The sequence below is a fragment of the Hevea brasiliensis genome, chromosome 2, assembly GCF_030052815.1.
Source record: "Hevea brasiliensis isolate MT/VB/25A 57/8 chromosome 2, ASM3005281v1, whole genome shotgun sequence".
NCBI classification, from domain to species: Eukaryota; Viridiplantae; Streptophyta; class Magnoliopsida; order Malpighiales; family Euphorbiaceae; genus Hevea; species Hevea brasiliensis.
In genome coordinates, this window is record NC_079494.1 from 12,183,371 (window position 1) to 12,211,158 (window position 27,788).

Consider the following 27,788-nt stretch of genomic DNA (forward strand, 5'->3'; position numbering starts at 1 on the left):
TCTAAATCAATGGATGATAACAAGTAGGGTACACGTAAAAAATACCTTACTCAAATTTTAAACCCGATTAAAATTTATCTTCAACAATTCAAAGTCTTTTCAAACCTGACTATTATTACTCGAAAAATGTTCAAAACCAATTTAATTTCAAATGTTTTAATTAATAATTAATCTACATAAAAATATTTTCTATTAATAATTAATTTATATTTTAAAAATCTAAAAATATTGTAAAATACTTAAAATCTATTTATTTAAAATATAATATATAAAACTTTATAAATATTATAAATATTTGAATAACGAATATCTAAGATGTAAAATCTAAACCTAACATGGATATTATTTCTCAAATTTAAATCCGTTTCAAACCTAATTATATTATTTAAATTTATTCTATTAAAGTTTGATTAGATTAGATATCTATAAATATTCGACCCGTTATCATCTCTGCTTAAATCTTTATATTTATTACTCTTAGTTTATACCCACTTAATATACCGCTTGATATAGAACAATATTCTATGGATAAAATGACATATAATTCCTCGGGAAATATTTACTTAGAAACTGGCAAATGGATCATATATATGACTTATGGCCTCCATCAACGGTGCAAGAAAAGGGTTGAAGTCCCACATGTTTGGAAAACTGGGGTTTCCAGATTCTAAATTGTTGCATATGTGGCAAGGAAAAAAGATGATATATATGCTTCTGCTAGCTTCTATTTTCAATCATCTAATAACAAGTGACACTATAATGGCCACAACCTTAAATTCTATCCAAAAAATAAGGAATACTTGTCTAAATTTCATTTTTCTAAGTCACGTGGGTGGCTCCCACTTTGCCTTCCCTTTCATCCTTTCATTTACTTTTCTTCTCCCCGTATATGAGAAACTGATCACATGCATATTACAACTCCATTGGTTTGGTGGCTGACTAGATTTTCCAGAAACAGCGATAGCTTTGGAAAGTAGACTTCACAATATGTAACCATTAATTTGATTTTTAGTTTTTACCAATCAATTAAAAAAAGTATACATAATCTCAATTAGGGTTAGCCAATTCATGTTTTCTTATGAGAAATTTTTATATGTATTCGGGTGTATATATCTATTTAATTTAAAATTGACATATTCTTTAAAATTATAGTAAACCCTATATAAAAATATAATAAAACTTGCTATTAACATGAGATTTTAATTTTTTATTAATTGAGGGTATAAATTTATATACTCTTATCCAAGTAATTCTTATCTATATTTGAGTCTGTAGACTTAGTCAATTATCTGTTGCCATTTTAATTAAAATCATGATGGATCCTATATAGCACCATATTTGTGTAATTTTCTATTAATTGGGTGTTTATATCCCTTAGTATGAGTAAGAAATTTTTCTAATTGAGACTCAAACTCAAAACTTTATAATTTTAAAGATGACTTTAATATCATTGAATTAAAACTCATTGATAATATGATTATTATTTTTAATTATTACTTAATTTTATGATAAAGTAATCAAGAATTTTTCCTGCTAGAACAATTTTTTTTCTTAAAATGGTGGTGTATATTAGAGAGAATCTTGATTAGGGTAAAAAATTGTATAATTATTCAAACCTTATCACAATAAATTTACGCAATGGCTCTAGCTTTAAAGTGATCTTAAATATTTAATTAATAAATATAAATGCGCATATGTATGTTGTCATCATCTTGAAAGAAAGAAAGAAAGAAAGAAAGAAGTAGTTGGTTGAGCTTAATCATTGATGAATAAAAGAAGAATAAGCTCCCTGATTAGTTTGAAAGTATTGGAAATGATAATTAATTGCAAATGCATTCATAGAGTGGGACTATGCACAACAGAATCTCCAAAGACGTGGGTCTTTGGATCTTCCAGGTGCATGGAATTGATTGGTCATTTGGATAAGTAGGATTTGTGGCCCCCATCAAATCAACACAACTGATCACTGGGGAAGAAAAGATAGATTAAAAAAATAATAATAATAAAAGCAGATTTGAATTGATAGTCACAAATTATGCCTCTTGCATGTCAGTGGATGGTTGGTTCCCATGTACTTCCTTCTTAGACTGAGTCACTATGTTGTGTCTGTTTCTTCATTTGCAAGTTCTTGCAAGCTTCCATGCATGTGATAGACATGAAACAGACACTGAGATTTCAAAGTAGTGGGGATGATCGTCAATTTTTTTAATTAAAGTTTCAAAAAAAGTTAAGAGACATTCTTTTTGACTATAAGCATTGCATGCATGGATTAATTATATTCTCAGATCAACTTGATCTGTATTGAATGAAGACCACAATGAGAATTTTGTAATTTTGCTTTCTTTGCTTCAATGGGTGCATGAATTAATCTGCAAAGAATATGTTTTCTTTGCACTTTTTCTTCTTTGTCCTCTTTCCCTCTAATCGCTTTCTGATTATTGAGCAAAGAATCATAAAAGTAATTAATCTCTTGAATAACCATAAAGGTGATTCAACTTCTTTTATACAAAATTTTAGTATACCAAATCTAAATTAACCTAAACTTGCAAATTTTGTTTTCTCTGTCAATGAAAGATCAACCTAACTGTAAGAATGATAAAAAAGTAGATGATGTTTTTGTTGAAATTTTTAAACATATTGAAGTTGCCAATAAAAGTACCAACGCTATGTATAACAAATGTTAGAATTAATGGCAAAAATTTTATAGTAATATTAATTTTATAGTAATATTAATTTTGCTATCTATAAAGCTAATATATAGTAGTAACATGAATAATTACTGTTAATTATATATAAAAAAATAATGATAATAATTGTTATTATCATTGAAAATTTTTCACAACAATAATTGTTGTTATTAATAACTTTTTTTTTTTATAGTAACTATAATTTTGTTGTAAAATATGTATTGTCACAATTTTATAGTAGTAACATATAATAATTCATATATTATTGTCATAAATTTATGACAGTAAATTTTATAGTTTTAGATGTAAAAATTTTTGCCGCTAAATCGAACATTTCTTGCAGTAGGAATGAAATTGAGATAAGCGATGATGCATTGAGTGGAATGATGAGATGGAAAAAATGATCATTCAATGGTAATCCACATCAAATAATTGAAGAAGAATCTCAATATAATGATGGAGAGAGATGTTTAAGTGGTGGAAGTATTAATGAAGAAATTCAACAGAATGAACCAGTAAAAAATTAACGCGCTCTAAGAGTTGATATGCATTATGCTAGCATTGACACTTTATTCGAATTCTAACTGTAGACACCCTATTTTTGTACTTCCTAAATTATTTAGAACATTAAAAGAGTTTAAAATATGAATTTATTGCAATTTTGAACTTGTTCGTATTTAAAGAGCCAAAACCTTAGGAACCTAGCCATAACCCATTGTTTTTGTAGGGTTATTTCACAAAATCTATTTGGAATTAAGATATGATTAATATTTCATTAGAAAGTAGATTTCCCAAGCTTTTCGTTGATTTTTAAATATTGTTGACTTCATTTGATATGTAAAGCAGTCATGCAATCAACTGAATTTCTAGTTTAGTTTTTGATGTTTGCTCATGAACAGCCTTGCTTATTTTACTATAAATTTTAATCCATTAAGAATTTTACATTGAGGTTTGATCCATAGTCAATTAGACATCTAAAGTTTCTCTTAAATAGGTCATGAACTAATATCAAGCAAAATTTGAGAGAGAGCTAAGCTCTTAAAGTTGTTGAGGAATCAAACTTGTTCCTAGTTACCAATCAATTATGACCTTTGCTCACTTTTTTTCCTTGTAATTGTGCTTGTTATAAAACAATATTGGTTGGCTAACAACTTGAATTGAATTGCATATGGGTGGGCTAAATGTATAGGTATATTAATTGTAATTGCGCTTGAACTGACTTATAAATCAAAACGAAATGAGAATCAACTACTCTGAACACAGTTTTACCTTTTTGCTATTGTTAAAAAATAAATTGATGATAATTGATTGGTAAAGTAAAGTAAGGCTCTATAAATGAAAATTGTATGTATTGAACAAATGTAGGCATTACTTAAAATTGAAGCTTTGGAATTGAAAATACTAAAAATGGATGAAAATGACTAAAATAAGAAAAATAGCCCAACCTATGATTGAAAGAACTGAGTGGGTTAGTGTTGCAATTGATTTGATTTGCTTGATTTGATTAATTGATTAGCTAGGGTCTACAACGTTGCTCCACTTTTCCTTTGTATAAGTTCCTCAAGAAAGCTCTAGATCCCTTACTACTCCCACTTTCTCTTTTTCTTGCATGATACAGTATGGCCATACTCATTGATTTGTGTCCTTCTTTTTAACCACCATAACTTCTTCTTACTATATTTTCATTCAATTTAAGCCACTCTAATCTTATCCATAGGTGTGTTTAATTTAATTAAAATGGACTTTATCTTAAAATAATTAATTAAATAAATCGCAGGCCTAGAATAAAAATTTCATTGGTTACCTAAAAATCTAAATATGGATTTAACAATTGTCCCGCTCATATGGACTGGCTTGTGGGCCATTTCTATTTTTATTGAATCCATAATCAAGGTATAATTTAAAATCTAAAGACAATTTGCTTTCCTAACAAAACTAGAACCATTAGGACTCTATTTATTAGGGTATAATAACTATTCTTTTTTTTTTTTTTTTTTTTTTATCAAACCCAAGATTTTACCCAAAGGTAAAAAATCTCTCATCTTCTTCCTCCAAACACCTGCCATCATCTTCATCTCCTCCCCAAACTAATGCCTCTCTATCCCTTTGCTTCAAAATCTCTCTTTTTTTTTTTTCTTTATTTTCCATACCCATGGCTCTCATATCACTTTCCTTGTAAAACCTGAACTTTGAAAACAACAACAACATAATGCAATAGTAATACCAAATAGATATGATATAAGAGGAACACTCAGGCCCTCTAAGATCGTGCCACATGTCCACGACTATAACCTGGCATTCTTAATGTACATGCTGTGAGGCTTAGGTTATATATGACTTAAGTAAGTTTGCTCAAACCAAGACCCATTGAGTGCGTCCTAGAGTGCTCATTGCTTTTATTCCATAGTCACAACCACTTAGTTTGGACCGAATTAATAGGCCTAAACAACATACAATAACTATTTAGTACTCTAAAGCCCGTAGGACAAATGCCTTATCTCTAAGTCCACCTCAAGTTAGCTGGAGCATTAAATAGTTGATTGAACACATTTAATGCTCTGGAGCTCTAAAACCCTATATAACCTTGACATAGCAACCATAGAAAGGCAAAACTCCAAGGTAACTGTTACTATCACTTCAAAATATGACAGTCGCTGCTACCCTAAAAGAATATGACAAACAAGACATTCTTTTAGGGCTTTGCACTAGTCATAAATGTCCAACTTGCTCTGATAAGACACATGGCCTTCCCTTATTTATTGGATTATACTATATAACCCTTACGAGTACTAGGGATAGAACATTTTTAGACTCATTTACTATTGTCTTAAGTTTGCCTTTACTTCATTTATTCTCTCTTAGCCTTGTTAATATTCTTGACTAACTTAGCCATTGAAGTACCAAGTAAGGAAACACTACTCGACTCTTTAACCATTTTCTTTTTTTTGTAGATAATAAACCTAATCTATTAATACCCCTTGAGAGCCCAAAGGTGGTCCAAACTAATTAGTGGTCATCTGATAGTATCTATAGGTCATATAAGTGGTTGAATTGCTATACTCCCCACTCCAAATGCCACTTATCCAAGAGCCATCGTATCATAGAACTATAAAGATCTATATTAGATAATCAACATTCAAAGTATACTCATTTTAAAGTTTGATTTGTAGTCAAATCATTTTGAATTTGATTATCATGATTAAATTTTATTTGGAGAAATTTTCTAGATGCACAAATAGTAGTAAGTGAGGGTGCATTTTTTAATTTATTTTCAAAATGTGATGTGCACAAAGCTAATTCAAATATCAAAAGATTATAAATAAAAAAAATAATTGTGATTAAAATTTTTTAATCTTTATATTCTAACAAGGGAATTGTAGAATTCTTTTAAAGAGGAACTGTGGAATTCTATTATGAAAAAGAAAGTGTAGAAAGGCCTACAATGGAGATGAGCCCAATAGAGACCCAAATAATTTGGCCCATTGATTTGGGCTTTAATGTAAAGGGGTAATTGAGTAATTACACAAGGCTTTTGAAATCGGGATTCAAAATCAAACGGTATGTCCCGCCCAGAGCCAGAAGGGCAGAAGGCAGTCAGGTACATTCAAATCAAGCAAATCAAAAAGAGAGAAATGGAGAAGATCTGCGTAGCCGTTAGAGTGAGACCTCCAGTGGCCGTGTCTCAAGAGATCTCCAATGGAAATCACTGGAGGGTCGAAGATAATCACATCTCTCTTCTCAAGTCTGATGGCACCCCTATCTCCGGCGTATCTTATGCTTTTGGTATGTCGTAATCAGTTGTCCCGTTCACTTCCTCTAATCCATCCTCCTCAATGGATTTTTATAGGAGTATTATTATCTGGATTTTCTTTATATGTTTTAAATTTAATTTGTAGATCATGTATTCGACGAAAGTTGCACAAATGCTAGAGTTTATGAGCTTCTTACCAAAGATATCATCCATGCAGCTGTCGAGGGTTTCAATGGTATGCCTTTTTTGTAGGTTAAATTTCATTTAGACACTGATTTGTAATTCTGCTATTGCTTTGTACTATTTTGCAGAGTTAGTTTGGATATTGTTGAAGCACTAGAGTTCTGATCTATGATTATGTGAATTGGTTGGCATTGGTAGATTTAGTAGAAACTGAGTTTGGAATTCAGATGTTGATTTTTAAGCTAGTCTTCGAAATCTTTACAGGTACAGCATTTGCTTATGGACAGACTAGCAGTGGCAAGACTTTCACCATGAATGGTTCTGAAACTGATCCAGGCATTATTCATCGGGCAGTTAAAGATATATTTAACAAAATTCAGATGGTATCCTCTACTTCTATGGCTACTGTTCAAGTCTCTGTTATGTGCTTTAAAAAATTGTCCTTTTGACTTTTACCACTCTTGGAGCAGATGTCGGACAGGGAGTTTCTGATTCGTGTTTCCTACATGGAAATATATAATGAAGAAATTAATGATCTTTTTGCAGTAGAGAATCAGAAATTGCAAATACATGAGAGTTTGGAGGTTGGATACCAATAAAAACTTTGGCACTATTTCATTAGTTACCCTCAAATATGCAATCCACCTAAAGTTTTTTTGTTTCCAGCGTGGCATATTTGTTGCTGGCCTCAGGGAGGAAATTGTGAATAATGCTGAACAAGTGCTCGAGCTCATTGCCACAGGGGAAGGTTTAAATTCATTATGAATTTATAGGCCTCAAGTTTCTTTTATGTTCCTTATAAAACATAGTGAATGTGTGCTTATATAATATTCTGCAATTTTTCAGTTAATCGGCACTTTGGGGAAACAAACATGAACATTCGCAGTAGTAGGTCTCACACAATATTCAGAATGGTATTCCTTTTGATGCATTTTTGGAAATCATATCGAATTGGATACCATTTCCCTGTTAAATTTGTTGGTGTTTTGATACTGTTATCGTTCATGCCAGGTTATTGAAAGCAAAGGGAAGGATAGCAACTCTTCAACTAATTATTCAAGCAGTGATGCTATTCGAGTCTCTGTTTTGGTGTGAATTTTCTTCACATTGCCGCACTAAAGATTTTAATCAAACATCAACTATTGTGTTCTATTTTAGATGGTAACAGAGTTGTTTGGTATTTAATTCTTGAAAATTTATATGTCCCCTTTGTCTATGCCGACAATAGAATTTGGTAGATTTAGCTGGGTCAGAGAGGATTGCTAAAACTGGAGCTGGTGGAGTGCGTCTGAAAGAAGGAAAGCACATAAACAAGAGTTTGATGGCTCTTGGTAATGTGATAAACAAATTAAGTGATGGTCCAAAGCAAAGGTAATTGTTTATCTTGCTGTTGACATTTTAATCTGATAACAAAATCATGGCCTAATTTGTTAAGTGAAAAATTCTGGGTGCATATTCCTAGTGGATAGAGCTGTCTTAATTTTTTAAATTACGAATGCAGGGGGCATATTCCTTATCGTGATAGCAAACTAACCCGTATACTTCAACCTGCTCTCGGTGGTAACGCCAAAACTTCAATTATATGCACTGTAGCTCCAGAAGAGGTAGCCTATTATTTGTTACATTTTTTTTTTTTTTAATCTTATATTATGTTGTTCTCCCTCATCATCTTTAAAATTGTCAAGTTGGGCTTTTTGGGTAATATATTTTCTAGGTTCACATTGATGAAACAAAAGGAACTCTCCAATTTGCTAGCCGAGCCAAACGCATCACCAATTGTGCCCAAGTGAATGAGGTTTGTATGTTGCTTTGTATGACAGATTAACAAGTTTAACACATTAACAGTGAAGTAGATTTATGAGGGTCAAAATGATAAAAATAAACCTTTGGATTCGGGGTTGTGGTTTAAGGGAAATACTTGAGATTGAGGTGCTGTTGTTGCTGTTGGCCGGCACAATGACATGAATGCTTGGGGCATATGAAGGCAAGATGAGCACCTTGCCACTCAATAGCCCCATGTAGTGTTAGGGTTGAGGCCTGCAGTTTTAAAATTGTGCCTCATTTGTTTTTCTCAAACTTGGAATTAAAGTGTAGAATGCTTTATTTGTTTATTTACCTTTATTTTTCACAACAATGCATAATTACTTGATTGCTTAAAGCCGTGTTTTGCATTGAGTTTCAGAGCCTGAAACTGCTTTTCTGAATGAAAGTATCATTTTAGTTACTGTTGAGAAAAGCAGTTTAGAAAAAACTGTTTTGTTATTTTAGTATTCTTATGGCTAAAACTGATCAAATTTAATTTTTAATTATTTTTTAACTCTCTAATTAATATATTTAAAAAAGTATTTTTCTCAACAGCAATGCCAAACAGGCCCTAAAATGTTGCCACTTAACGGCTTCTTTCCCTGCAGCAGTTCGTTTTACTTATTGCTCTATATTCCTTCCATTTGAGTTGGACATCGCAGCTAATCAAGGTTGAAATTGTCTCAGATTTTGACAGATGCTGCCTTACTGAAACGGCAGAAGTTAGAGATAGAAGAGCTACGCAAAAAACTACAGGTTATGGTTATTTGATGTTAATTATACATGGTAGAGGCTTAAAAACAATTTTTAATATTGCCAAACTCTTGTTTAGGGATCTCGGGCTGAAGTTTTGGAGCAAGAGATCTTAAAATTGAGAAATGAAATGCTGAAGGTAGCCTTTTGATCTGCTGTGAAAAATTACCATGAATTTATGATTGACATTACATTAGTTTCATCTCATGCATTTTTCTGTTCATTTTCTGATTTGTAGTACGAACTAGACCGGGAGAAACTTGAAATGCAGCTGGAGGAAGAGAGGAAATCACACAAGGAGCGGGATCAATGCATCAGGGAGCAGCAGATGAGAATTGACAATCTCAGCAATCTAGTCACATTTCCAGAGTGTGATAAGAATGCTGGTCAGGTATTACTCAAGTGAAGCAAAGTCTTAACTCCTAACTTGTGTTACTTTGATAACTGATAAACATTCTCTTTGTTGTAGAAGCATTCTAATCACCATCTTAATCTTATTGTGATTATTTGGACATTGGTAAACAGAAAGACACATAATCTGCAGTCCAATAGCATTTTCATTTTGAGAAAACTAAACCTTCTATTGATCATGTTATGAGTGCTGTTACTACCAGCATCTCTATGTTGGGCCATGTTGAGTTGCCCCTGTTTTTAGATTCCTCAGTGATTTATGTTTGTTTGCACATTACTAAAGTGAAAAATTAAAGCTTTCTTGATGATGATTCTTATGCACTATCAATAAGCCTGATTTTAATCAATCATCTGAAGAATGGCTTCAACTATATGTCTTTGATTCAGGGCCAACTGGTCCTATGCACCTGTATTCTACAAATGCAACATCAAATTTGTTTTATGTTAATGTTGTACGCTCACGCTTTTCACAAAAAAGAACTATTGAGCAAAAGATGATATTTTATTCCATTCAAATCCATTGTTTGTGCATTGTAGCCGGTACCATTCTTTCTACATTCTAACAATGTGTTTGACAAAAATTTCTTTTGTGCGAATAAAATAACCACTGGTAGGGCCAGAATTCTGGGAGTCAATGTAGCAAGGAAGAATTCAATGACAGCAGTAGTATAACTCGAGAAGACTTTTTCAGAACCCCTTCTTTTAAGGCAGCTCCAAATGCCTTCGTTGCCAAAAGATCCAATTATTCAAGGCATACCGATTACAGTCCTCTTCCAGATACTCTTAGCAATGTAGCTGATGAAGACACTTGGTTGAAAATGAATAAAGGTTACATAGCCGACCTTGATTCAATTCAGATGACCCCTGCAAGAAAAGTCCAATCCTTTCCATCAAGTGACATGACTCCTGTAAGTTTATAATTATAAGCTTTTCTTGCACTTAATAATTAATAATAATAATAATAATATTTTATTCCTCTTCCTTTGTATTCTAACTTGTGCTGAACCAACAGAAAAGAGTAAGATTAGAAAATGAGCAAATTACACTTTACGGTGCTTAATTTTGTTACCTTTAGTTCATCTACCATTCTATCTTTAACCCACGTTTTTCAAGTTCATTCTCTTGTTTACAAGAGTATATTCATCATCCTTTTCACAAACCGACTCCTCGGTGAAACAATTTTAAATTAGAAATAGAAGCTGGCCACATTCATCTTCGACAACCTGTCAAAACAAATCTTTCCATCACGGCTTAGTCCCCATTTTGAAGGCTTCACGAGACTTGTCTTCACGTATTTCTAAGCTTGGATGTGATTTATGTCTGTTACTTCTCACGTTACTGCCATTTGGTTAATGTTGAGAAAACTCCTAGTAAATAATTTATGTGCTTATTTTAATTGGACTCAATAAAATTTGATCAGGGCTTATCAAGTGATAACCACAGAAAGGAAGTAGAGAATCTTACAAGACAACTAGAACTCATCACTGAAGAGAAGAATGAACTCGAGGTTAGTATATGTGGCTTTGCATTTTCAAATGTTTAGTTGAATAATGGTTGATTATCTGTAAGTTGCAAGTTGGTGCTCTTGAAACCTATCAGCTCGCTATGTACCATCAATGCTTATAAAATTTGTTGCTTGTCTTATTTGACAATTGATAAACCCTTTTAATTCTTCTTTCCATTTGTGACAAGGAAATTTCTGGTCTTAGCTTTACATTGATATCTGTAGCAAGCCTTCATCTCAACCTGAGTTCACTAAACAGGCTTCTTATCTACATGTGCATTTTACACTACATACAGCCCATGCCAATTAGTGAAACTCTTTCCATCTTTTGAAACTGCACGCAGCAATACTATGTTCTTGAGCTTAAGCCTTCCAATTTGTTTGTGATTTAAATTTATTCATTCATTGCATGCATTTCAAGCCTTTCATGTGTTTGGATGCATATGTTTACAGAGGAAGCACTCAGAACAATCATTGTTAAATGAGCATTTGATGGAGGAGATTTCAGAACTGAAACAAGAAGTGTTAGTAATTGGAGAGATTCCTCAAAGGCTGGGCAAATCTGTGGCCCACTGCAAAGAAATTTTGAAGGATCTTTTGTTAACAATGCAGGTGAAGCTTTTGCAATATGTATGCCTCTTTCAATTCATGTTTGCCAACATTTTTTAGGTAAGATTTGCTTTCTGTTTTGTTGTTTGAAACAGAGTTTTGTACCTGATGATGAGTCTTCTACTGCAAAATTGCTCTCAAGCACAAGTGAAATTGTCATAAGCCTTTTCTCAAATCTTGAATCTTATTTGTTTATGGACAAGGATAATCATGAATTTTTTCCAAGAAATGATTCACTGGTCCAAGAGCACTGCAAAGTGCTTTCTGAGAGCATAAGAGGCACAATTACATCCCTGGTAGCATCAGAGAAATTAGCCATTGAGAACAAAGAAGTGAAGAACACAATATGTGGCTGCCACCATAAGGTAGCTGCCTTCTCACAATCAACAAGATATCATTTATCAATAATGATTATATTTTTCCTCCTGATGTTTGGATATGCCCTTAACCTTTTCACTACTTTGATGATTTAAACTGTTTCACTATACTTTTGTCCACATGATTATGTGGCTTCACTAGTTAATTATCAATTGATATGAGATTTCAAACCAGAAAAAGAATAGGAATTGGAATTTTGTGCTCAATGTCCTAGTAACATTATCGTTTCTTCTTAGTTATTATATTATTGATCCATATTTGAAATCTTTTCAACAGTTCAAAACATATCATCACATATATATTATAGTATAAATCAACTCCAGATCATAGTTCTGTGAAAATTCTCATGATTTACGCAAAGGGAAAATTTGCTTACCGTGTGAGATAAAGACCTACATATGAAGCTTAGACACAGTTACACACGTATTTTTGTTTGAGTTTCTTCCCCTTAGGTTTTTCCAGGCATTGTGTGCATTTTATCATGTGTATGAAAAAATGTGTTCTGATGAGCTCCTTATTGTGATTTTCAATCTTTTTGAGGAAATGGTTAATTTTCCTTTGAAGTAAAATTTGTGCTTGCCTTTACTATTAAAGTACAGAAAGTATAGTGCTTGAAGAATAAAAGTACATTTTGTCTCAAAAAATAGCACATATAGGTGGTTGCCTCCTTTTAAGATGCAGCTTTTAAATGTGATGAAGGGGTCCACTCAGGAAGGAGAAACTGCTTCTTCCAAGGAGAAACTAAGCTATGAACTTGACACTATCAAGGAAAAATACAATGATTTGGAGAAAAAGCTGGATCTCAATGACCAGCTTCTGGAGGTTTCTAGAGAAAAATACACTAGCTTGGAAAGAGAACTTCAGCTTTTGAAAGAAGAAAGGGATTCCCTGCTTGAAAGAGTCTCAGAATCATCTCAAAAGCTTGCACTTGTTACTGACCAAAAGGAAAATACTTTAAAAGATTTGAACAGTGAAGCACGGAGAAGAAAAGATCTTGAAGAACAGATTAAACAATTCAGTGTTGCTTTTGCTAGTCGGCAGAGATCATTTACATCCTTCCAAAGTGAATTTAAATCCAAAATTGAGAAATTGAGAAGCCTGGATACAGTTTCAGCATCCAAATCTCTTGGATGTTGAAAACCATAATAGTTTGTGGTTTCTTTCCATTATTTCATGTGTTCTGCACGTTCTTTGTTATGTATTTATCTGGAATTCTTTGAATGTAATCCTCGATATACTCAGAAGTCTTGTGTTACCTGTCTTGCTGTATCAAACTTGATTGACTCGTCATATTTTACATCATAATTGCAGTGGTAGGCTATGTTACTGGACACGGGTACGGATGTCAGAAATGGGTACGTGTAATATATCCGCATGTCAGACTTATGAGCTTTCTAAATAGAAAATATGAAAATACAAATGTAAATTTAGACAGATCTGTTCGGATACGTTATATAGGCCGAAAGCGTTGAAGCAATATATTGGATTTTTGAAATATTCAATATTTTTTTAACATGTTTTGTGTTTATCCTTTAATTCAAAATTGCATTCTCTTTTAACTTGTTTTTTTTTATCTATCCTTTAATTCAATACACTTTTCATCCTTAGAGATCTCTATCGTTGAGTGTCCGACTCATGATTATGTGTTGAATACATTCTATGTCGTATTCTATGTCGTGTCGTGTCGACACGAATATGACGGCAAAACGACAAGTAGGCATTTTATAATGGTATAGCTGAAACTTCAGTATCCAAATGGTCTGGCTGAACGTTCAACAGGTTTTCAACACAGTTACCTCCCCGCACAATTTCCACAGGTTTTTGCTTATATATTGACAGGCAGGCTTACTTGTATCATTTCTTGATCCTTTATTTTTTTTTTTTTTCCGAAGTGACTTCAGAGGATTCTTCATTCTCATACATGAATATAATCCGAATTGGGATCTTAAAAATTATTTGTTATTTCTTTTTTTTTTTTTTTGGCATGGACTTAAAATTAGGATGAAAGATAAAAAAAAAAAATCCAAAACTTTTTTTAATTGTAATTTACATCAGTTCCAATACATTTATTAAGATTTTATTCAATTAATTATTAAGCTTTTATTTGATAATTTAAATTAATTTTTATGAACAAAATTAAAATGAATGAGAGATTGATAATCATGAATTAAATTTTATCAATAAAATAAAATTAAAATTTTAATTGATAATTAAATAAAATTGTAATCAATTTAATTAATTTTACTTAAATTATTAAAATTAAAGTGATTAAATTAAATTATATTCTAAAAAAAATTTTAATGATTAGTCCTGAAATTAAAATTCGTAATTGTAAAATGTGTAATCATATCGGAAAGCCGCGTTAGTGCCATCACGATGGGCGCGTGCTTTAAAATCTGTGGGCTTTGGCGCTCTGCTTAGCCTAAAATAATTTTAGGACAAAGACATTGTTCCAACTCAGTGTGATTATCAAAAGTGTGATGATTTTGGCAGTTAACTTAAAAAGATATTCTTATTTTATTTTAATTTAATTTTTTATACCAATATAATAATTAAATATTATATATATTTATAAGTGCAATAAAAATTAATTATAAATTATTTAATAATTCATCTTATTAGGTGTTATTTTGAATTTGATAATAAATATTTTTTAATAGAGTTAAATTAAATTAAAAATATTAATCAATAATTTTAAATCTTAAATAAATTACTTATAAATAAAAATTTTAATTTAATTTTCATCATTTTATATTTAATTTTATTTTTAATGATACTTTTTATATTTCAATAACTTAAAATATTTGTTAAATTCACATATTCCAATAATAAAATTGAAATAGAAAAAAAAATGATAATAATATTCTGATAAAAACATTTGATTTTGGTTTTATTCTATCTTCAAAATCAACCAAACATGTCCATTAATATAAAGATGCTTACGCTGGATAAATCCAAGATGGGTCATTAATGAGTTGATAATAAAGTGCCAATCCCATCAGCTTTTTACAACCAAGTGTGGAGAGTCCCACAATTGTGAAAAGCTTGCCAATCAAATCATTAAGGAAATTAGGATTTACATTTCTCATTGGCCACAACAAACTTTAACGTCTCTAAATCTTAGCTTTATTCTATTTATTTATTTTACTATGTATCATCATGATATTCAGTAGCAGAATCACATTGTCGGTGAGAGCCATTGCCGTCGTCTCAAATTTTTTTAGGATTAAAATTTTACTTATAAATTTTAGGTTATTTGAAAAAAAAAAAATCAAAAATTTTAAATTATACACTATTATAATTAAAAATTTAAATTATATATATTAAAATTGAATTTTAATTAATTATGATAATTGTAACTAAAGAGACTAAAGACTTATTTAGTATATTTTATAAAAAATTACTATATACTTCTCTAATATTTTATCTTTTTTCATTTTTCAGCCTCTGTATTTTTATATAAATTTTATTTATATTTTTATATTATTTAATTTTTAATCTCTCAATATTTTTATATTTTTACGTTGATCCTATATTTTATTAAAATTTCATTTAGTCTTTTTAAAAAAGCTTAAGGAAATCTATTGTGTGATTAGCTACCCATTCATGAAAAATAAATGTATTAATTTTAAATAATTAAATAAATTAAAATAAAATATGCTGATTTGATGAATATTTTTGCATTGAATATCATTATCCCATGAAAGATTAATAACTAATCTTGTTTTGTCAAGTTGATAGACATAATAATCAACTCCGATATAAATCTACATGAATTTATCAATAAAATAAATTTGTATAATATATAAAAATAAGAATTTATATATATAATAATCGTTGATTATATTATATTGGTATATATATATATATATATTAATCGTTGATTAGAGTAGGATTAATATAACTCTATAATTAATAATTATAATAAAATTTAGATATTTATATAATAATAATATTTTAAAATTTTTTCTTAAATTAAATTTCTGATTGGATTGTAATAAAATAAAATTTTAAAAAAAAATAATAAGTGGGGCAGAATCATTTGTGGTTAAAGCTTACCATAATTTGTTTCAATTTTAATGTTATAAAATTAAAGTTTAAGAAACTTATGATCCAACGAAACAACATTATATGGACTGCCGACACCTTGCTTTTTTTTTTTTCTAATTATAATTAAATATAAATTATAATGTGAAATTTTAAATTTGAGTTTAATCAGAATTATTTATAAAAAAATAAGAATTAATTATTAATTTTTATTTTTAATTAATTTTATTTATATCATTATATTAAGAAAATATCTGTCTTCTTAACTTATAAATTAATCAAACCAAATTATAGGTTCTAAAAATAAGTTAATCTATTTATTTAAAATAATTTTTGATCTTGTACGTTGAGTTTATAAGTTAAAAAAAAATAATTTAGAATACTTAATTTTTTATTTTGATACTTATAAGCCCATATTTATAAAGTTAGTTTGGTATAATATTTATTATATTATTTTTATTTAATTTTTAAAATTTCATATATAAATTTTATTTAAAATTTTTTTATCATTTTAATAATAAATATATTTATAAATTATTTTTTTATTAAATACATTAATTATTTATCAATCACTTATAAATATTTTAACTAAATACATAACTAGTTAAAATTTTAAATATTTATAAATTTATTTTATTTTATTAATAATGAGTATTTATAAACTAATTTTTATAAATTAAACTATATACTCCTAAAACAGTAATTAACTTTATTTATAAAAAGAAACCAGTGCCTTAGAATTGACCTTTGCTTTATTTATTTTTTTTTAATTTTGGGGACTCTGGCGATTTGATTATGTATAGTATTATTATTTTTATTATTAAAATAATTATTAAAAAATATTTTTAAATATGTATTTTGAAAATATTAAAAATTAATTTAATATATTTTAATTATAAAAATATCAAAATAATTTTTAATTTTTTTTAATTATAACTCAAAACTAAAACGAATTCGATCAAAAAACTAAAAAAAGAAAAAAAAAAAAAAAAGGGATCATTTTATCCATTCTTTTGAGCTTTAAAGTAAAGGCAATTAAAGAAGAATATGAATATGATATCCCACTAGTGCCTACGCGGCTGGGAATGAAAAGAGAGTTTGCATTTGAACTCTTTTTAAGGGTTTTTTTTTTTTCATTTATGAATATATAGCTTTTTTTTTTTTAATATTTCAATAGTGATCATATGTATATTTTAGTTTTAATGTACTAGGTTGCTTTATTTTACGTAAAATAATTTATATACAAAAATTATTTTTTATGAAAATTATTTAAAAAAAAATTTATAAAAATATATTACATTGTTCATTTATAATATTAAATTAATGATATATATTTATATCATATATGTATAATTATTTTTATATTTTAATAAGATTATTAAAATTCAAAAAATTATTTTTTCTTTTAAAAAGATTAAGTCATTTTTAAACAAAATAACTTAGTTTTCCTTCTAATCAAAAAATTATTTTTGGGTATTGCATTTCCTGAATGCCTCAAACAGTAAAAAAAATTCAAAAAATGCTTCCCAAAAATAAATGGAGCCTATTAAGTTTTCCAATTCAATTAAAAATACACCATTCATATTGAAATTAAAAGTTTCAAAAAAAAATAGAGTATAGTTAATATAAATTTGACTTTACATAAAAATAATCTTTTCTAAAAAAATATATAAAAAAACAAAATTAACTGTCTTTGAACTAAATATTTATAAAATTAATTAAAAATGTATGCATAATTAAAATAATAGATACATAAATCTTATTATTAATATTTATTCAAAGAATTATTAAATTTATTATTATATAAATTCGAGTTTATAATAGTCAATAAAAAATATATATATCACGCTTAGTTTAATCTCAAGTTAAATCTTGACGGGTAAAATGATAGTAAATTCACAGTTCAACTAAACTAATCCTTGAATTATAATCCTTGGGTTATGTATGTGTAGGTATAGAAGTTCATCTCTAAATTCACAGTTAATTAGATTTAAAAGATAAATATGTAAAATTATATATTTAATAAATAAATTTAATAAATAAATTTTAATATATATTTTATATCTTAAATTTATAATAAACGAGATTAAGAAAAAAACAACGTACTATTTGTGCACATACGATGGCAATTAAATTCATTGCTTGTATTTTTCTCACAAATAAGACAAATTCTGTTAGGACCATAAATGGGCATAATAACAAAACTATGTCTTTGTGTGAGAGTGTAAAAAGGGACTGAACTGAAGCCTAAAAATAAAGACAAGTGGTGATGTACACCAAACAACTCTGCAAATAGAGCAACGTACCCTGTTAACAAACCCCATTGATCAGAGTATCTAACCTCTGAGTACAGGCAGTCTGGAACTTGAAAAGGGTACCACCACCAGCAATTAAGACCTTATGGCTTGGAGAACATACCCTCTATCCAGGCCTTAAATACCCAGTCTCTATCTCTCACTCTTCTTCTGTCCCAAACTGACGGATATGCCTTGCCTATCCCATTTAATATATTAACTGTCCATTTATCTTCTCTTCAAAATTGCCTAAACTACCACTTACCCTCTTCTTCTTCATTTCCAAAACCCTCCATTCACTTCAACTAATGGCCACCACCAGGGAGCCCAAACCAGTTAAACAGCTTCGAGAACTTCTTCAAGAGCAGCAAGAACCTTTTATTCTGAGGAAGAGCTTTAATGCGGGAAGTAGCTTCCCCCGCTGTCATGGCAATTCAAGAAAGTCCTTCAAAAGGTCATTTAGTCTTTGTCTTAAAAGTAGCAAAATAGGTATTCCTCACTGTCCAAAAGTATTAAGAAGTATATATAATCAGGTCATTTCCTTCAACGAGAGGCTCAGAATCAAAACTTCCAATCACAGAGATGGAAATGGTGATGTTACAGAGAATAAGGACAGGAATAGCCAAGAAGCAGGAGAATTAGATAGTTTTTCTTCTGCTAGCACCTCAACAGTGTTTAATTCATGCTCTGGAAGCGATGCTGATGCAGATGCAGAAGAATCCTCCATTTCACAGCAAAAGGATCACATCTCATTCACAGCAAACACTTCCCAGTCTTTCAGACTCTGCAATAATGAGGTACAAAAAATATAATTTATTCTTGTCTGTTTATAGTCAGATAAAAAGTTGCGTTTTGCATTTGTTTCTTGAAAGTCAATTTACTCATTAAGTTAACAGGCTGTTACAGATAGAAAGCTCCAAAGGCAATGCATAGAAGACAGTAAACAGCACAGTCCTGTGTCCGTACTAGAAGAGGTAGCTTCACATAGAGGTTACCCACTTCATAACAGTTAATACCCTTGTCTGCCATTCGATTACTAGTAGTTTATCGACAACATTCTTCTTAGGTGTTGAAATCTTCTTCCATTTGTTCTTGCAGATGAACCAGAGTACTTCAGCACAGTAAGAGAAAAGAATCCCACAAAAACTTGCGCTCATTCCCCCAAGAAAGTCACAGAAGACTCCATTCTATCAGCTTCTCTGTGGAAAATACTTTTCCACTCAGCAACAGAGAAATCAACTTTACCAGGAGTCTCAGAAATACAGGAGCTTGTCCATTATAATCTTTCTTCACAGCACTTGAAATCTAAGTCAGCTTTGCAGCAAACAAGGCAACTTCTTTTTGATTGTGTAAAGGAGATAGTAGAGAACCAAGGAAGGAAGGAGAAGCAACAGGGAGAATATTTGGAGGCAGAAGAGCTTGGAAAGCTCATTGGAGAGAAGATAAAGTTGTGGGGAAAACAGTCTGGTGAAGAATCAACCTTCGGAGAACAAATGGAAATGGAATTTCGGGAATCAGCACAAGAGTGGAGTGGTTATAAGGCACAGCGAAGGAAAATTGGGTCTATAATAGGGGATGCCATTTTGGAAGAGATCAGCAGTGAAATAGTTATGGACATGATTGCCTGATTTCATATCACTAATCGCCAGATGTTGAGCTGATATTCTCCTAATTAGATTGTCAAAATCAGCTAATATAGTTTGTGAGCATATGAGCAGAGCTAAAGAATAGATGAAACTCTTTATCATTTTGGTCCAAACAATCTCAATTTGTAACTTCGTTCCTCCATGAATGCATTTTCTCAGAGCTAACAGGACGTAAGGTTTTTTGAACAGTGAATGTAATGTAAATAACAAGCACATAGTAAACCTTCAAGAAGAATTTAATAGCATTTGTACCATTATCATTAGTTAAATGTTCAATTTCATCTCTCTATTTATTAAAGATATTTAATTTAACTTATTTTCAACTTTTTATTCAAATTAACGTAAAAGTTTCAATTTAAGTACAACTCAATCTACCAATTAAAATTTCTAAGCTTAATTTATTGATTTAAATAAAAAATCCAGAACAATTTCTTAATTACCAGATTTAGCCCAAAAGCAACAAGCTTAGTTTCTTGATTTTAGAGCTAAATTGAGACTAAATTAAAACTTTTAAACTAATTTTAATAAAAAGTTAAAAATAAATAAAATTCAACATCCCAATAAATATAAGGATGCATTAAGCCTATTTCACAATAACATATTGCTAAATGCAACCCCACACAGCACACCAAGAACAATCAGACGGTTGCTACACTTTCCATTTGCCAGGCCTGGAAGGAATACTCCAGCTCAGATAACGGAAAAAAGATTTCAATGCTAGATAAAATTATTGCCTCGCTGATGTTGATGTTCAAACTACCACAAGTAGTGCAAATAAATTTTCATGAAGATCATAGGGTTTAACCCTTCAATTACAACTTTGAATTAAAACTAGTGATGTTCCATTTCAATTCTACTGTGGTTTTGGATTTCTTTTTTTTTTTTTTTCCCCCTAAACAGAAGTTGCTCTTATGGCTGCATTCACAAATTAAACCAGTAAAAGCCAGTTAGCTTCTTTTCACTTGCCACTAATTCCTGTTCATCAACACTGAATGAATCTGACTGCACAATCCTCATCTGATTTACTTGGCACTATGCATGCAAAACGAGGACATACGGACAATCTCCCCATTCTCACCAACCTCCGCATCTTCTAACTCCTTATAGCCGTCATTTCCACGGACCATCGCGGTGATCTATCTTATGCCTTTTATGCCGGCTTTCATTATCCAACTCAGGTAAGTATGAATGCTGCGAAAAGACATCAGAACAATATTAGAGCACTATCCACTGTTTAACTACAATCATAAATTAATTGAATACCTTTCTTGATTGTTTACGGTCACTGCCATGTCTGCGTGATTTTTTAGATTCCTCCTCCTCTTTGTCAAAACTTACATGGTCAGTACCACTTTGATGCTGTCTCCGATGTTTCCTATCCTTGTCTTTTCCCATTTTTTTGCCCTCTTTATGGCTATAGTTTTCAGTTGGATCAACATTTTCACCATCTGTTTTATCCTTTTTTGTTCTTTCCTTCCCCTTTTCCCTTTCAGGTTCCTTCTCCTTCTCCTTCTCTTTTCTCTCTCTCTCTCATTCCGCTTCTCTTTTTCCTCCCTCTCTCTCCTTTTCTGACAGCTGAAAAAGTAAAAAAAATAACAATACTAATAAAGAACTGAACTCTGCAAAAATCTTACACACACAAGAACATAAGATGCTACATTCCTGAAAAGGAAAAACACACAGATTGCCCAAGGCAACAGCATCCAGCCAGACTCCCACAGATTCTTAAGAACAAGGAAAAATTAGACACCTTTTCCTCCTCGCGCTTGCATTCCTTCTCTTTAGCCTTTCCCTGCAAGTGAGCAAAATATTCCTCAAACACCCCCCTGCTAAAACTCTCTACCCCTATTTGATCTACAAGAGACAAGCAACAGTTGGGAAACCATCAGGAAAATAAAGATAATAGTTGAAGAACAAAAGGGTCCTAGGAGACAGCTGGTGATAAGCTGCCATACCTGTACTCCCCGCTTTCTTCAAAAAGTTGTTTGCAATCATCCCAACTAGAATATGCAGTTATATCCTACCAAGACAGAATAAAACTAGTAGGCTCAAGAAGAGACAGAAGACAAGACTATGCGCAACATTTCCATACCGTATAAGTATATGATAGTTTCTTGAAGTCATCAGCAAGGCATTGCCGCTTTTTAGCTTCTTTCTCCTTCTTCTCCTTGGCCCTTTCAACTAGCTCGCCATATAAAAGCTTTGAAGAATAGAGAAAAATCAAATATCTTATTTAAGATTACACACTCCGCTCATAATCCAACTCAATAATCATAGTTGATTATTCATTGGAGAAGATTCACAATTAATGAATGCAATAACCAGGATAATCCCAAGAATGACTGATTAGAAGCAACACCAGGCAGCAAATAAAGGAGCAATGACCAGTCCCATATAAACAACAGACAGGGCACTTTAATGATGTGTGGAATGCAACACAAAAAACAACAGGTCCACGGAATGCAATCCCAAACCCATTGCTTGTAAGTAGTTATGAACAGCACAGATGCTAATGGAGCATTGGATTCTTCCTAGGTAGCATAGTAAAACTTTACTGAAATATTGCCCATTAAAGCATAGAAGAGACGGTCCAAGAGAGAGAAATTAACAAATTATTTTGACTTATTTCTTAGTTTATATAATTTCCATTCTTCTAAATTTTCTAGTTAGGAGTATGATATACCCTTCTGTCTAGGATCTTCTTATTTAGGAATTTTCTTAGTTATATAGTTGTTTGCCTCCTATCTAATAGATTAAGAATTTTTTTTCCAATTTTAGGATTACTAATCCAAGTAGGAATAGTTTGTGGATCTCTATTAATATCTATGTAGTCTTAGGAAAAGCTATCATCAGAATCAGTATCCTTAAAGTCTAACTAGGAAAAAGAATTAATACCTTTAAATTGATGTCTGATATTGGTGGGGAACTAACATCATCAGAAATGGCAGCCTTAAAGTCTTCAAATGTCCATGTTGATGACATGGTAATCTGGGGATAGATACATTGGAAATTTTAAAATAACAGCAGAACAAAACACAAGGTGCATGTGATTTCTTACCTTCCCCGTTTTCAATGCATATTTTATACAAGTTTTATCATCATGGCACTGCCAATGCACAACTGGAGAAGGTTAGATGGATACATGTTGCAAATTTAAACAAATTCAAGCAAGGGGAAAAGAGAGGCTTCAGCAGTCAGACAGAAGTGATATAAGGGAATACAGCATACATAAATTAATAAGTAATTTGAAGGCCAATCGGACAAAAAAAAAAATCCAAAGATTTACGTTAAATCACAATTATAGCCAATCCTTTTTAATTTTATGTATTATAGCCGAACATTAATTAATTGTCAAAATTATAGCCAAAAGAACGAAATTGAATTTGAAAAAATTAGCTATAAATTACAATATAATCTCTAAAGTTTTATTTTATTAACAAAATAGTCCATTAATTTAAACTTTATATTAAATATTATTTATTTATTATATAAAATATATTTTATATTTATTTTTAATTGAAATTTATACTAAAAAATCATATTTATTGATCAAAAAGTTACTAGAAGTTTATATGCATACAAGAAAATTAAAAAAACAAACAGAACCATACAAGACAATAATCACAAAGCTCATCTTAATCAGTAGGACCAAATCAATGAGTGTTAGAAGATATTATAGCACATTCATTAAGTCATTGCAATAAAAGCATGTGGTTACTAGTAAAATTACAGATACTAAACAATAACTAGACCTACAAGTAAATGAAATCTCAAAACTTGGAGGAAGCATAAGCAGTTCTTAAGTCCATAGCTATTAAAGGCTCAAGGCCCACTAACGCGCCAAGGGGTCCTGGAGCCTAGGCGCAGGGAGAAGGCGCGTGCTAGAGCGAAGTGACGCGGAAAAAAAAAAGTTCAAAGTAAAATAAATATAAATATTCCATCAAACTTCAAATAACATAAACTAAAAATAATAATAACTAATAAGCATTCAAGTACTAATATATTAAAACTTGAATAGTCTTTTAATGTTTTATAATTAAAGTCAAGCAATTATAAAATAACTGCTCTTGAATCTTCATCAAGAGTAGTATCATAATCTTTTTCATCTTCTTCTATATCTTTATCCTCTTAGTATTCATCTTCAAAATCAATATATTTATCATTTCTCTCATCTTTAAGAACTAAAATAGTATTAATTTTTTTTTTTTTTTTTTGGGAAAAGATAACGAGTGCTAGCGTTGAAAATGAAAATATGAGAGGTTTGTGATCCTGAGTACGTTAGTTTGATGAGATTTTGGTGATTAGTTATCACCAACGATCAAATTTCAAAAACTTCTAGATCGACAAATTTTGAGTTAAGTGGTTGTGCTTTTTGTCAATGGAAATACTCACCAAATGTGGAAATAAAAAAGGTGCGCCTTTCTAACCTTGGGCCTGGAACAAGGCGCACGACTAGGTGCATAACGAGAGGGCATGGTGAATGTCGCTTGCCTTTCTCTTGTAGAGGCATTAGGCCTGGAGCCTAGTGAGTCTGGAGCCTGAGGCATGCCTTTAATAATTATGCTTAAGTCTGATAGTTCACAATTGAAACTCATTAAGCCCATTAATCTTCTATTCAAATAAAAACTGAGTAACTAATAGTGCAATAAAATTTTCAAATCTTCCCCAAACAATAATAAAATTTGAAAATTTTCACCTCATCTTGATACATTTTATGATCTATAACTAATAAGATGTCTCCCTTTCATGAAATATTAAAATATCTCCTCTCTCAACAGACTCAACAATTATATTATATCTACTCTCTTACATTATTTATTTTCGTTCTTTTTCTTGTCAAAATTAAAAACTAGTACCTTGCCACCAAAGCAGAGTCCCAGGAGCTGGTCAGATATAAGACAGTTACGTGTTTCTCTAATTCTTCAGCAACACCCTCAAAAAGATCTCTAGGTGTTGAACCAGAGGTGTTTGTTGCAACAGCATGATATTGAGGCAAGTACTTAGCCTACAACCAACAGAATATATATATATATATATATATATATATATATATATATATATATGGTAGGATCTTCAAATGCTTCGCTTGTTGATACAAGTCAAAGCCTATCAGCAAATCTTTGTCAGAAAGATCCGACCCGATAACCCTGGTCCAGAGGATACAAGTGGGGAAGAACTGAATTCCAATTGGATGCTTGGTGATGAGGTTAGTTTTGAAAACATTCCCATCTGCTGCTTTGAAGTACTCTTCATGAGGGACCCAGTATTCTGAAGGTAAAATAGCTGGGTTCATCATGCTTTTGTGAGCCCCGGTATCTAGAAAACCAATGACACTAATGAGCCGTTCATATTTGCTGGGAAGAATATGAAGCGGGACTAAAGGAATTGGAATAGTGTCTGGGCCGTGAGTCGATTGGGAGGATTGGATATGTTGAGCCAGGTAAATTCCAATTCACATAAAGTTCATTGTCAATTTATTTTCTATGTAGTAGAAACAATTCATGTTTGACTCCACAACAAATCAAATTTGAACCTTTGAACAATAGTCAAACCAGCGAGTTTTCGCTGTAAGAGACCCATCAGCAACATGGTCTTCCAACAATTTACAAAACGCATCACGATTTTTGCGCTCAGCCCATCTCAGTTGTTCCTTTTATTTGGTTAAAAAAAAATGAATGAAGATATGAACATAATCTCAAATGCATTAAAGATCATGCAAATGGATCTACCTTCTGTATCTTCTTTTGCTCCTCTTTTTCCTTCTCCAGGTCACGAATATAATCCTGCCACTGAGACTGTAAGTGTATAGTTCAAAACACCTAATCATTTGTAAGCAAAAGAATATACCTGGAAAATGAGTAGGCGGTCAAGTTTTCCAAGACGCAAGCACCTTTCATCATCCTCCAAGCAACCTTGAACTTTCCGCCATGGGCTATTGACCTGCAAACAAAACACTAATCATGACCTTATTCATGAATAAACATATATATCTTTCCTATATTCTCTCAGAAATACCTTAATGAAATCACAGGATTCCAGAAATTTCCTATACTCTGCTACATTCCGCCTGTGGTCCTCTGCAGCCTTTTCCCTTTCCTATAACATATATTAGGACATAAATTATAGGAATAGGATGGCGAATGTTATATGCATCACTCAGGCTCTTCAACTACATATTCAAAATGAGAATGATAAAACACCAACAAAATAACAGGGACCAAAATGTGATTTCAAAGACAATTTATTTCCAATGCATAACAAAAATACATGCAAGCACTATAGATTACATTTTTATGCTTCTGTAGAACATGAAAACCATATATTCTAATTGAAAATTATAAATGCTCAGTAAATAGATTTAGGACCTCAAACACATTTAGGCACTTTACTATGATTTTACAATATCATAACAACTATTACTTGAATTATAGATAGATAAAAATTCTCATTCACACTGATATGCACGTGTTAATGTTGAGTGAACCAAGTTTAGGTACTGCAATTGTCTACCTTTCTTCCAAGTTCCACAATGTAGTTGTCAAAAAAAATCTTCCCAATCTCTTGTTTTCTCAACAGCCTTGAACCGCTCATCATTTTCAAACAAACTTATGGCTTTGCTGATTGAACAAAAGGTTCAGCTAAAACATTTATTCAACAAACTGCCTATCTAGGGTCAAAAACTACACTGATAGTAGAGGTGGTGATTCTAAGTTCTAACCCAACCAAAACCCACTTAAAAAATATATATATTATGGACAAAATCTGCCCAAACCCATACTAAACCTGAATGACCAAAATATGAGGGTTGAAGTGAAGTAACCCAAATGAACTGAAATAATTTATTTTAAAATAGAAAAAAAAAGATGAAATTTAAAAAAATAAAAATAATAATTTCAAAAATTACAAAAAGGATCCATAGAGACTATAAATGGATCCCCAAAAGTCAACTCGTTCGGTTTCCTGAACCAACCCAAAAACCAAAGTTACCCAAACACTAAAAAGGTCAAAGTGATTTTAACCAGATTGTCACCTCTACTACACATGGACAGCCTAGGGTTAAAATAGAACTTCACACAGAATAGGTACAAATTTAAACCTCCATTTCATGGCTAATGTGACTTCCTTGGACTCCTGGAATGAGATCAAAAGCACCAAAAAGCATTATATCAACCAAATACAAACAAGGGAGAAGACAAGACAGAGAAAGAAAGAAAAAGAATAAAGGAAAAAAAGATATTCCTAGCTTTAGGTAACATACTTCCAACATCTTGGTGAATTCCTCCCGCCTTCTTTTTTGCCTCATGCGCCCCTCCTCAGCTTCTATTTTTTTCCTTTGACCCAAGTACTAAAGCACAAAAGATGGTTGATTTTATATGAACAGTAAAAATAATTGATGTGAATACAGAGAATTAGCAATTAGAGAAATTCAATGCAAAGCATTTAAGTTTTGATGTAATGTTTACCTCATGAAAGGCTTGCTTCCGTTCACCAAGTGTTTTTAGAGCATTATAGCTCTTGTCATTAATTGAAAGGAAATTGAAAGGAAAATTTTACCGTACAACCATACGACCAGCAATATTATATGGTAGTGAGTGTTGGGTACTGAAAGAGTCGTATGCATCTAAGATAAGAGTTGCAGAGATGAGAATGTTAAGGTGGATGAGTGGCCATACTAGACTAAATAAAGTCCGCAATGAGAGTATTAGAGAAAAGGAAGGAGTG

At 31.1% G+C, this 27,788-nt stretch overlaps 2 protein-coding genes and 1 pseudogene across 4 annotated transcripts; 2 read left to right on the forward strand and 1 right to left on the reverse strand.

Moving 5' to 3' along the window:
• The first annotated feature begins 6,275 nt into the window (after positions 1-6,275).
• Positions 6,276-13,546, forward strand: LOC110642087 (kinesin-like protein KIN-7N). Of its 2 annotated transcripts, none has more exons than XM_058134332.1 (18): positions 6,276-6,470; positions 6,584-6,673; positions 6,886-7,004; positions 7,092-7,205; positions 7,288-7,369; positions 7,468-7,535; positions 7,633-7,710; positions 7,850-7,992; positions 8,123-8,225; positions 8,336-8,416; positions 9,112-9,180; positions 9,257-9,316; positions 9,416-9,568; positions 10,203-10,496; positions 11,009-11,095; positions 11,546-11,704; positions 11,797-12,066; positions 13,391-13,546. In XM_058134332.1, the coding sequence occupies exons 1-18, from the start codon at positions 6,320-6,322 to the stop codon at positions 13,394-13,396; spliced, it is 2,127 nt and encodes a 708-aa protein (XP_057990315.1). In that variant the 5' UTR covers positions 6,276-6,319; the 3' UTR covers positions 13,397-13,546. The 2 variants fall into 2 exon arrangements, with proteins under 2 accessions (XP_057990315.1, XP_057990312.1); XM_058134329.1 differs by having other exon boundaries at positions 12,779-13,408.
• A 4,813-nt stretch (positions 13,547-18,359) lies between these two features.
• Positions 18,360-20,329, forward strand: LOC110663694 (uncharacterized). 2 transcript variants are annotated; one of them, XM_058134336.1, is made up of 3 exons: positions 18,360-19,217; positions 19,317-19,428; positions 19,519-20,329. In XM_058134336.1, the coding sequence occupies exons 1-3, from the start codon at positions 18,729-18,731 to the stop codon at positions 20,046-20,048; spliced, it is 1,131 nt and encodes a 376-aa protein (XP_057990319.1). In that variant the 5' UTR covers positions 18,360-18,728; the 3' UTR covers positions 20,049-20,329. The 2 variants fall into 2 exon arrangements, with proteins under 2 accessions (XP_057990319.1, XP_057990322.1); XM_058134339.1 differs by having other exon boundaries at positions 19,317-19,410.
• Positions 20,330-20,567: 238 nt separating this feature from the next.
• LOC110663731 (pre-mRNA-processing protein 40A-like) overlaps positions 20,568-27,788 on the reverse strand; it is a 34,260-nt pseudogene continuing 27,039 nt past the window's right edge.

Excerpts from the sequence above, each read along its gene's own strand:
- LOC110642087 (XM_058134329.1), top strand. The coding sequence starts at position 6,320 with ATGGAGAAGATCTGCGTAGCCGTTAGAGTGAGACCTCCAGTGGCCGTG. Across the intron at positions 7,536-7,632 it reads CTCACACAATATTCAGAATG|GTTATTGAAAGCAAAGGGAA; the intron begins GTATTCCTTTTG and ends CGTTCATGCCAG. Across the intron at positions 8,226-8,335 it reads GCACTGTAGCTCCAGAAGAG|GTTCACATTGATGAAACAAA; the intron begins GTAGCCTATTAT and ends TATATTTTCTAG.
- LOC110663694 (XM_058134336.1), top strand. The coding sequence starts at position 18,729 with ATGGCCACCACCAGGGAGCCCAAACCAGTTAAACAGCTTCGAGAACTT. Across the intron at positions 19,218-19,316 it reads TCAGACTCTGCAATAATGAG|GCTGTTACAGATAGAAAGCT; the intron begins GTACAAAAAATA and ends TTAAGTTAACAG. Across the intron at positions 19,429-19,518 it reads AGGTTACCCACTTCATAACA|ATGAACCAGAGTACTTCAGC; the intron begins GTTAATACCCTT and ends TTGTTCTTGCAG.